We start from the raw sequence: 12,277 nt of genomic DNA on the forward strand, positions 1-12,277 counted from the left end.
GGATATGTATGAAATGGCAAGAAGTCAAGTGTTATAATTGGACAGAACTCGAAAACCAAAGAAGGCGGAGAGGACTTGCCTTCGGTTTGGGTACTGGAACTGCAGGAAACGCAGATGATTCTTCTCTCGCAGCAGGCCGGGAACCTCCATCGCCGGACCACCACCACCCGCTGGCCGTTCAGGAGCTCCGTCGCCACAATCGACACGAGCCGGCGGAGCGTATGGTGCCTTTGCGTCGAAACCCGAACAGCAAAAGCACGGACCCGTCTCGTGGGTCGATGTCGAGCGACTCGCAAGGGTTCAAGCTCATCAGCAGGAGGGGTTCAATGACATCTTCAAGGGTTCAACAATGGAGACGAATTCGTCTCGACCCCAGACGAATAGATAATTCTTTTTTCTTTTTCTTTTTTTTTCTTGTCCCCTTTTTTAATAATAATTTTTTGATTTTTTTGAAATCTTTTTTGGAAAATTTAATAATTAATGCTATCAATGCAAATATCTCTAATATAAAGGTGATGCATGAAAATTATTTACTTCACCCTTTTCTTCTTATTAATTAATTCTTTAGTAATAAATTTTTAATTTAATTTATAAAAAAATAATAATAGTAATGCTAATGTTCCTAACGTCTATATGTGATGCAATTTAATGAAAATTAATTTTTACTTATCAGTTAAAAATTAATTTTAATTTTCTACGTGATAAAGTTCTTAATAAAATGACCAAAATTTAGGTGTCAACACTAAACAAAAACACCACCTTGCAAGAGTGATTATTATGCCCGCTTGACGCAAACTCCCTCTAGTCTCACATCATAAGAGTCGCGACATGGATCATTCGAGGACTCTCCCATCTTCTTTTTAGCAAAAGTAAAGAAAGAAAGAAACAAAGAAAGACAACTGGCCTTTGGTTGAGTGAAGAGGATTCGGATTGGAGATGCTTGAATTTAATCTCGCCGAGAATAAAGCATCGTCGAATCCGCTTATTTGAATTAATCACAGAGCCACCGCATCAAGAGCACCATTTTCCCATGCCACTATGCAAAATTGCAACATAAGGGAGCAACAAACAAAGCAAAGAGGTTATCGAAATGCAAGCAATTAACAAGCGCAATTTAACATGTTCACTATACAAAGACTTCCAACCTCCATCTTTTCAAATTATTAGCTCTGTTTGTAATGCCAGGGGATGTCCCTAAGCTATTGTACTTCATTTGCTTAATAATACTTACATTTTACACCCAAAAAAATAAGAATAAAAAATGTATAAAATCATACTCTGATTGGTAGTAGCACAGTCCTTATCATACTACCAGGAACATATATGTATCCATCCGGTTAGATTCTAGTGAAAACTGGTTCCACAAGTCTGAACTTCTATGTGTATACCAAACTATTGAGTTCTTTCTGTGATTGAACAAAAAAAAAAAAAAAAATGAGAGAAGAGGCCTTTGGATGGGTTACTGAGCTATTTGAGAAAAATTAGAGGACTGATTCTTCAGGATAAAGTGATTTTCTAGCGGCAAAATGATAGAGATATTTGTGCATGACGGTCAAGCTTTCTGGCATAAGCAAAGCATTTAGGTTATATTTGTGCGTGGAAATGCATTAACAGTCTTAATCGGGGACCTATAACTATCGTGAAATCAGCAATTCTCGTAAAATTACCTACTTCAACTAATGTGAACTTCGAAGACGACTAACTAAATTGGTAACTAAACTCCTTTTTCTCCATCTTGTGTTTTCTGCAGCAAAAATTAGTTTTTGTTCTTGCCGTACTGCTAATCATCAAGGGAAACACCAAAGAAAAAAATTAAGATAGATAAGAAGCACAGACAAGTCGTCATCCTTGTTCTACACATCTTCTTTCCTTTTAGTCACTCAGGGGTGCATGATAACCATTATGTTCCAGAAATAGTTTATGGAATAGAAATATTTATATTTCTATTTCTAGAAGAATTTATAAGCAAAAATAACCGTTTGATAACGACACAAAAGTTCTTCCTTTCGGACAACGGTGGATCGGCGATCGGTAGGGATGGATGGCGGCGGCCGATCGTGGTGGCGGTGGGCGACCGGCAACCAACGGCGGCGGCGGTGGGGGGCGGCAGGCGATTGGCGACCGGAGGGCGGCGACAGTGGCGACCGGCGACCGGCGCGGCCAACGACCGGCAGCAGCGGCCAACGACCGGCAAGCTTCTGATTTCTCTTCCAAACCTATTTCTGGAATAGAAATCTATTCTAGAAATATAAAAAACTGAATAGGTTTATCAAACGGATTTCTCTTTCAAAAACAGGTCTGGAACAGAAAAACTATTTCTAAAACATAAATTTTGGTTATCATGCACCCCATCACTGACCGTTTTGCTTTGTCAATGTACTTGATACATCATACATGCTTCTTTTATGGAACTTAAAAGGCAGTGAAACAGGAGAGATGAGAGACAAAATTTAGTAGTGAAAAGTTAGAGATGGACTATAATGAAATAAGTGCATTGTACGTTGATGAAATGAAACTTTGTACCAGGAGGAAAACTTCACTTATAATTTCTCCTAGTTGGTTAGCCAAGTCCTAAACCACCAAGGTGTGTTTAGAGGTCGAGACTAAATTTTGCTTATCTAACATTCGTCAACCATAATAGATGCAGAAAAATTGAAAAGTCACATTACTCTAAAATCTTTTAAAGTTATCTCTAAAACATCATCAATCACTATAATTAACAATCAAAAGAGGAGTAAAACGGCATAATTAGAACACCGCCATAAGAAATAAAAATCCCAATAAGGTAGTAAACAATAACTAGGACAACCACTATTGGCCACGGTGGCTCTGTTGGATAAGGCCCTACCGATCCTCCGCCTAGAGGTGAAGGGTTCAAAATCCAGAGGAGGCACTAGGTGTATTAAGTGTGACTCAGGGGTGGTGGGTCCTCCTGCTTAAGTGTCACCTAGGGGTTTACGGCGCGTTGCATCGGTTTTGCCAGGTTCTCCTCCGAAAAAAAAAAAAAAAAAAAAACTAGGACAACCAAACAAAATTATTCAGACACTATACTCTCTTGGTGATTCTTAGCTAAGCTAAGAGAGAGAGAGAGAGAGAGAGAGAGAGAGAGAGAGAGGCTTTGGTTAGAGCTGTTTGTGGAACTTGAGCATCAAAGTGCTAAATTTATAGTATAAAATTCATGGCGAGCAACTTCGTCTGGTGAAGTCTCCCCCTTGCTTGAGAAGTTAAGCCATAGTTTTCGATGGATTCCCACCTGTCCTTGTTTATAATAGACGCTTGACTCATGCCAAGCAACTTTGTCTGGTGAAGTCCTCCCCTTGCTGGAGAAGTTAATCAGCAGTGCCTGATGGATCCCACATCTACCCTTGTTTATTTCTTCCCTTTTGTCTTCTTTCCAGAACTCTACAAGACTGTGTTCGCCTTCTTGAGGAAGTTTTATAGCCATCGCTATCATCCTTTAGTCTTGTGAATGTCCTTTTCCACTCTCCTCTTCTCTATCCCTCCCCACATATGGACAGATTCCTCTTGTGGGGTCATCTTGCCAAAAGAAAGGAGTAAAAGATGGCAATTTTATGGGATTGTTTTTCTATCTTTTTCCCTTCTTATTTGATCAATCACTGTAACACGCCTATATTTCCAAAATCCTACTTTTAACACCACTCTAATTTGGAGGGAACGCAATAACACACAAGTTAATTTTTTTATATCTCAAACAAATAGGACTAGATCTCCCCCAAATCACCAATTATTTCCCTTGAATTGTCTCACGGGACTTGATAGAATGAAAAGTCTCCCTAGCTAAATACTTTCTAATACCCCTGGAAAAATATTTTTGGTGAAAATACAATGACAATTTGGTCGAAACTAGAGTGGCATCAGCATATATTAATCTTTTTAAACTGTCAAGCCTGAATATGGTCTCTAACTTGCACTGTTCCTTCAGCATTGTCTTTTCATCTTCTTCCTTGTGCAATTGAGTCACTCTATCTGTTCCGTCAAGATTTATCATCAATAATGCTCTGCTGGCGTGAATGGTGGGTGGGTGTGTGTGTGTGTGTGTGTGTGTGAGAGAGAGAGAGAGAGAGAGAAGCCATTATGTTGGAAATCCTCTTGTGAACTGTCATCTATACTAAGGACATTCCTAGCTTGCAAAGAATGCAGGTTATTGTTACATATATGAGAACGTGCCACGGTGGACCTTGTCTTAAGGTGATCCAAATGTTTATGGCCCTCCTCACATCATAAATTATGTTTTGGATTTTGTTGGGCAGCTTGACATAGGTCACCGGTGTACCGAATGTCTCTAAATATAAGCTCTCCCCTATTTCTCACTCTTAAAATTCAGTGTCCGTTGAAATGTATTCTGGGTCTTCATTTGTTGTTTTTAGTGTTCTGAGTACGTTTGTGATTCTAGGAAGACTCAGATTTAACTTTACAAAGTAGGCTTTGCCTTGTGTAGACTGATTAGTTTGCATGCTGTGTCCATGGACCGCGCCCACAAAAACAACCCATCTCATGTGATCAATCCTTTGTTGAGTTTGATAAACTAAAGAAATACATGAATGATGGACTGGAAGTAAATTAAAGGAGACATCAATATGGCAACTTGTTGATTCTTCACATTATATGCAGCAGAGAGCGTAGAAAGTAATTTACAGAGCAGTCTCACATCTAGTGAGATCTTCAAGTTCCGTTAATGCAAAAAGAAGTACAAAGCATTAGCATCGAAAGGAGGACAAGCTACATACACACGAATTGTGACACGACGTACAAAACCCTTTATGACAATCGTACTTGTCAATGATACTGCATCACACTCAGGGCAAATAGCAGTGAAAATCATAAATCAAATACTTGGCAGGTGAAGGTAAGTGAAGGCGATCAACAGGAGAATCCCGATGACCAGGTTCACAATATTACTCATGGGAGCATCTGTTGGACTTTTTGTGCTCTCGGTGGATGGTCTTGTCGATGCAGTCACGGAATTTGAATTCTCTCCGGCATGTTCAATCTCCCTGCTGCTTGTCTTCCTCGGTGAATTGGGAGCTTCTTCAACCTTCGCTTTTGCTGCAGATTCATCCAAAGATACACATTCTGTTTTAACATTTCTCAATGCAATTCCCTGCTTCTTAACCTTTTCGAGCCTTGGTTCATCATCGATATAAATTCTTGGAGACTCGGGAATTTCTGGATCCTTGGGCTCTTTCAGAAGCTCCATAGATTTGGTGGAGGAAACATGTGAGCTGTTGAATTTAGTCTGCATGAAACCTTCCTTTTGCTCAAAAGGAGCAACATCATGGAGTGACTCAATTGTTTGTGTTTTGCTATTCTCCACTACAGATATTTGGCCATTCTGCAGCAAAGCATTGCGTAAGATCAAATGGGTCAACAGAAATGACTGAGGCATTATCTAAATCTCTCAACAGAAATGACTGAGCAACATTCATGTTTTTGTTCTCAAATTGTCTGGATGCTTACATAATCTGCCTTTTAGTCATCTACTATAACCATGTTCAATATCTTGGCTGCGACTTCTTTCTATACATATTTTCTGCTTGTGGTTATCCACCATTCTAATTAAGTTGAATCTAAGTTATCGTTTCGAGGATCTACAAGCAATTCAGAGTGGGATTTTACTTCCTTTTAGTAGAAGAATGCTAGAATCAATTTCATGTATTGCTCGAAGCAGATTTTAACAAAATTAACTGTTCTCTTAAGTGCCCATGAACCACATATCCAACATAGTTCACTGCAATGAACAACGGAATGCCTACCATCTAATTAACTATCCAAGCAATGACTTTAATGCATAAGAGTAGTAATAAGACAATGGGTTAGTTTAGGAGCTGCTTTCACCTTTGCTTTGGCTGCTGTTTCATCCAAATATACGCATTCTGGTTTGATACTTTTGGCTGCAGTTTCCTGCTTAAACTTTCCGAAACTTGGCTCTTCATGATAATTTATACTTGCAGCGCATACAGGAGGCGCTATAGGTTTCTCAGGAGTGACAAGTGAGCCGTTAAACTTATTCTCCACCAGGCCTTTCTTTTCCTCAAGAGGAACAACACCGTGAAACGAGTCGATTGTTCGTGTTCGCCGATTCTCCATTAGAACAGGATGCTCACTATGCTGGTTAGATGTTTGCCCATACTGCATTGCATTAGATAAAATGAATCAGAAGAAATAACTGAGGCATAAACTAAATTTCATCACAGCACTTCAAGACTAAGCATGAGTAACGCATCATGGAAGTCCACTTTTCTTTTTCCGTAGATAGATTATATAATGAACTTTCTGTTCTACAAAACGATGATTGAAAGAAAATTATCCTTCTTTTTCAGATAACATGGAAAAGGGGAGTGCACTTCCAATGCATTATAAACCACTTTTACTCCTAAATTTACAAGAAAAGTAATCACAACAACCCAATGAAATTTTAAGGGAGAAATTTTGACCTGTGTTTGCACTTGGTCTCCATCAAAGAAGTCGGCATCAAAAAGATCTGCATTTAGCATGTCACGAACATATTCATCCTCTTCAGAAACATCTGCAATTAGCATGTCCCCAGCATCTCCATCCTCTTCAGAAACATCCTCTTCAGAAAGATCTGCAATAAACATGTCACCAGCATCTTCATCCTCGTCACTTGTTGTGAACCAACCATTGTCCGATGAGAAGAAGTTTGCAAAAGGATTCTTGACATTCATAAACTGATGTATGTTGGAGGAGAATCTATTATTTAGTGATTGCAGTGCAGACTGAGGCTGCTGCAGGAGGTCAGGCAAAGCAAATTGAACTCGGTTCTGGGGCAGAGAAGAGACCTCCATCAGTGACATCATCTTTGCTTGGATCAAATCCTGTATTAACAAGCAAAAGATTAGTCATTAAGACATTTCCCATGCTCGTTAAGACAGATATTAAGTACACGAACCAAACATATTTTCCTCCGCACCTCAGTAAACAAGTCCTCGTGATCTGGTTGATGAAGAATTGAATCCAAATTTTCTAGGCCACTGGCTTCGTACACTAATTCCATGGTAGAATTATCAGCCTTCTCATCTCCTTTATGCTTTATGCGACACAGAACATAGTTTCTATTCAACTGTCAAAAGACCATGTTATACCAGTTCATACCATCAGATCATGTTTTCTTCAACAGTAAAATTCTGCTCACAAATTTGGCAAGAATAATAACAATCTCTATATCTGTGTAAGATGGCAATCTCATATCGTATATTATCAGGTTCATGCATCGTGTTAATCTAATTAAATGGAAAAAACATACAAGGGACAGATTGAGTACATTTTTTATGAGTAGATGATATTCATGTATGACCCAGTTGGTCTTGACGCCTTTAGAGCCCTGACGTGTGTGGAAAACTAATGTTTTCTTAGTGCCGATTTTGATATCTCTGGCCTTGACATTCCGGTCTGGACCAGTCTTCTTCCAATAGCCAGAGGGAGTCGTTCTTTTAACCTGTTGGGGTGTTTGCAGACAGTAGCACCACCACTCTTGTACTTTGTCATCCGGGCGAATAATTGATTCACCTGTCATTCCCTCGAATTTTCACCGATTGATGATAAATATTATGACCCAAAAGCCCATAAACTTGAGGTTCTAAATTTCTGAAAATCATGGCTGCAAAGAAGTGTATCAAAGGAGCAAGCAAAGTGATAGTGGCATCTGTTCTCACCATGAAACTTCTGTGGTAATTCCCAAGGATCCCACCTGCAGATGTCAACATCTGGAATTATGCAGGGATCCTCTACGATTCCTAAGACTCGGTTCGTCAAGTAATGATCGACGAATTCCTCGTCAGTTGGATGGAATCTGTACCCGATGGGCAAATTCTGTGGGATGATCACAGCTCCCATCTCCCTCCGTTCTGTTCTTCACTCAACACACAAGTTAGTAACGAACTCACTACAGTTTGTGGAAGCAGAAAAGTGAGCGTGAACCCATTACCATTTGGGAGGGTCTTTATTGAAGTCTTCCCTTCTTTGAGAAGTGTTTTTTATTTTTATTTTAATAACCCTTCTTTGAGAAGTTACCAACTTTTTGTACGTGGATATCAGAAAAATCTTGATCGTGATTGATGGCTGATAGGGATGGTTTTTCGTCTGCTTTTCCCTGTCCTGATGGATCCGATCACTTGAATGAAACTAATATTACTTTCCCCTCGTACTGAAATTTGCACCGTTTTCTCACATGGCAATGACAATATCCAGGAAATTCCCGGGATTTGCTCGCGTCCTCGTGTCACCTCTAAATACAACAAGAGACTTCTTTATTCATTTTGCTAAGGTATAAGTAAAATTTTGAAAAAGCGCAATTAAATTTTAAAACTTATCGCAAAAATGTAATCGAATTCTAAAACTTTTTTAAAGTTCAATAAAATCCTAAAACTTATCAAAATGATTCGATCAAGTGCTTATATTAATTTCATTTTTTAAAATTTTAATATGTAATTACACTTTTTGAAAGATTTAAGACTCAATTGTATTTTTATAATAAATTTTAGGACTTAATTTGTACTTTTTAAAAGTTTTAAAACTCAATCACACATTTTTGACAAATTTTAAGACTTTAGTATACTTTCTCCCTTTTACAAATAACATAGTGGGAGTTTGAGTTAAAATCAACCTGCTAATGGTAAGGGCTGTTCATGCACATGTGCATCTTCTTTAAATATCGAAGGTACACTCTGCCTGGTCTCTTTATGTACCAATGTACCTGTCCGTTTATTACCAATTATTCTTAGTATTAGCAAGTTGGGGTTATTTGTGTAATTGTACAAGGATTAACCCTAAGCCTATAAATACTTCTTTTAATCTCAATAAGAAAAAGTATTCTTTCTTTTTTCCAATAACATAGTATTAGAGCATGACATTCCTACGTAAGGGAAGACAACAAGCTTCGGTTCTCCTGGTAAGCTACACCAAGGCTTCATTTTTGCTCTTTCTATCCAAGGCATCGTTTTTTTTTTTTTTTTTTTTTTTTTTGCCCCTTCTACTGCTGATTGGCGATGCCTCCAATCGAGCAGCGCTGCTTCATCTTCCGCACTACAATGATCTGCTCCTTTACCTTTGTTTCATCATTGGCAACAAAGCTACTGTCCTATTGACGTCGATGCCCTGAAAAGCTATCGTCCCATATTGTTCCATTGACGTCAACGCCCCCACTTCAGCCTGACGATGTGTTTTGGTTGGTGTTGAGTCGTTTGTGGCGATGTGATAATTAGATCACAAAGTTGTGGTGGTTTGGGTGAGATTCTTCTATGTTCGTGGTATTATTGTTGTGGTTCCTATCTAGTCAACCGTGTTTCATATAGTCGACTAACAATAAGTTTGAAAAGCAAAGGTTTTCTTTAAATCTCACCCTCTAGTACTCTCAATGGTGTTGTGGTAGCGTGTGGAGTTTTATTCTTGGTTTGTGGATAAGTCTACAGGTCAACAAGCTCTCTGTCTATTGTTTTGGGGTGATTCCCCTAATGTGACTCCTAGCTCAAGATCTTTTGGTACCTATTATAGTAGTACTCGTGATATGACAGGCTTACACTCTACCTTGGTTAAATTGGATGGTACCAATTATCCTACTTGGTCAACAGCTCTTTATACTTTTATTCATGCTAGTCACCCATCGAGATGGCTTGAAGAAGAACCACTTGCAGATTCAGCTAGTCAAGAAGAATGGAAGGTCATTGATGCTTCATTGTATACTCGTTTTTGGGGAAGTGTGGCTGAACTTGTTCACCATCTTTTCACGGATTTTGCGATAGCACATGAGGTGTGTACAAAATGTGATTTACTCTATTTTGGACAGAATAACATGAGTCGAGTTTGCGATATGTAGGAAGCTTTATTTGAAGCTACAATTAGTAATGCTGGGTTGGCAAAGTATTATGCTCACTTTTCATCTTTATATCAGTTCTGAAATTTTACTTTCCACCAACTACTACGGTTACTCAGATGCAAAAACAAGAAGTGGACATGGTGGTAGTCCTCTTCCTCTAAGGTCTCGATCCAAATCACAGTGCTCTTTTCCAATAGATTACTTCTCTTGGCTCTCTACCTTCCATAGAAGAAGTGTACTCTTGAGTTGCTCATTACACTCCTATTCCCAAAAATTTGGCCAAATCAAATAGTAGTGCTATGGTGGCCTGTGGCAGTGAAGGAGTTCGTGGTCGTGATAATGGTCATCGAAATTGGAATTTAGATAGTTTTAACTGTGGTCGTGGCCGTGGTGTTTAGGGTCAAGGTTCCCCTTGTGGTGGTGGTAATAGTGGTTTTAGAGGAGCTTGTGAGGATCGCTTTTGTACTCATTGCCAGTTTACAAGATATATTGTCGATTATTGCTATGACCTCCATCTTAAGCTATGGGTTCTAGATGCTTTTGTTGACACTAAATCTTGGTCTCCTTCATCTGAACCTCCTTCCGAATAGAGTATGGTGAATTTAACTTGTGCAGAATATAATGCACTGATTAGGACACAGCAGCTCGGTGTTCCTTTGGGTCCTGTTGCTTCTTTGGCACAGCATAATGATCCTACTTGTCTCTTGTCTGCTATAGCTACTCCTCAACCTTTGGTTATTGATTCAGGTGCCACTCATCATATGATTAGTGATCTGCATCTTCTTACTTCCACCTCGTTCGTTCCATCTATGGCAGATGGTTCTCAGTTCATGCTTCCCTTATAATCTAATACTTGTCAGCTCTATTACCCATGATGTTGATTATGATATTATCTTTTCTTCCTCTTTGTGTGTTTTTAAGGATTGGAAGACTAGACGCTGAATAAGTGGTGGGCGTGAGGCTAGTGGATTGTACCTTATGGACCTTGAGATTGTTGCTATTGCCGCTACTATTCAGAAAAAGGCTATGAATGACTTATCGACTACATTGTCGCATTGGTAACCCTCAATAGACATACTACAACATTTTCCCGTTATGTCTAGTTCTAGTCTTCAGTTTGATTGTGGAACATGTCAATTGGATAAGCACCATCGTGTGTCTTTTCCCCCTCATGTTTTAAGTCGTACGTCTCAGCTATTTGAGTTAGTCCACTCCGATGTTTGGGGTCCTAGTCAAGAGCCTTCATTTGATTTCCTGCTATTTTGTCACTTTTATCAATGATTGTAGTTGCACAACTTGGTTATATTTAGTCAAAGATCATACTAAAGTGTTTCATTCTTTCTGCTATTTTTATAAAGAAGTTTGTACTCAATATGACTATCCTCTTAAGTGCGTGTGGTACTCAATATGGCTATCCTCTTAAGTGCTTGCGTACAAACAATGTTCATGAATATTTTTCTTCTTCTACATTCATTCCATTTCTTTCACCGATGGTATCTCACATCAGAGTTCTTGCGCTCACACTCTACAACAAAATGAGGTTGCTAAATGAAAGAATCATCATTTGTTGGATGGTGCTTGTTGTCTACTTCTCACACTTATATGCCTAAGTCATTCTGGAGCTATGCTCTTTTTACAAAATGTCATCTTACCAATTGTCTTTCGTCCTTCATGTTGAAGGGAGATATCCCTTATGCTCTTCTTCATTCCAATCATCCATTGTGGTCTGTTCGTCCTCATATTTTTGGGTATGTCTTTTTAGTCCATTCTTTGTCTCCTGAGTTGGACAAATTATCACCTTGTACTGAAAAATGTGTATTCGTCGGTTATTCCTATACTCAAAAGGGCTATGCTTGTTATAGTCTTACTCATCATCGGGAGTATATTTCTACTAATGTGACTTCTTTGCTGATCAAGCATATTTTGACATTGCTTCTCCTCAAGCGCCATTGGCGATGAATCTTCAACCACCTTCCACACCTTATCAGTCGATGCCACTGACTCCGATTGTATCTCCCACTACTTTTCAACTGAAGCCATCGCCTGTTCCTTTTACGGATGCTCCACCCGATTTAGTATCACCTGCACCAACTCCTCTTCAGGTATATACATGTGGTCCTTGCCCTGTTTGGGGTCATGCCTCTCTACCAGTGGATGTCCTGCCATCTCCTCTGGCTTCGGCTTTTGATCCTCTTCCACTAGCTCTTGTAAATTCTCTTATTGCTCACTGTACTCAATCTTGGCATCCTCTTTCTCATTTCGTATCTTACCATAACTTAACCCCTCAGATTTCTCTCGTCATGTCGTCCCTTGCATCTATATCTATGCCCAGTAATGTGCAGGAGGCTTTGACCCATCCAAGTTGGGCCCCTGCTATGGAGGATCAGATGGCTGCAATACATCATAATAAGACTTGGGAGTTGG

General features: G+C 39.2%; 1 protein-coding gene across 1 annotated transcript; it reads right to left on the reverse strand.

Moving 5' to 3' along the window:
* Positions 1-4,597: 4,597 nt before the first annotated feature.
* Positions 4,598-7,991, reverse strand: LOC104452963 (NAC domain-containing protein 62). Its single transcript, XM_010067464.3, has 6 exons — positions 7,695-7,991; positions 7,304-7,548; positions 6,953-7,102; positions 6,456-6,857; positions 5,857-6,150; positions 4,598-5,353 (listed from the first exon to the last, which is right to left on the reverse strand). The coding sequence occupies exons 1-6, from the start codon at positions 7,873-7,875 to the stop codon at positions 4,847-4,849; spliced, it is 1,779 nt and encodes a 592-aa protein (XP_010065766.2). The 5' UTR covers positions 7,876-7,991; the 3' UTR covers positions 4,598-4,846.
* Positions 7,992-12,277: the final 4,286 nt, after the last annotated feature.

The sequence above is a fragment of the Eucalyptus grandis genome, chromosome 7, assembly GCF_016545825.1.
Source record: "Eucalyptus grandis isolate ANBG69807.140 chromosome 7, ASM1654582v1, whole genome shotgun sequence".
Classification (NCBI taxonomy): domain Eukaryota; kingdom Viridiplantae; phylum Streptophyta; class Magnoliopsida; order Myrtales; family Myrtaceae; genus Eucalyptus; species Eucalyptus grandis.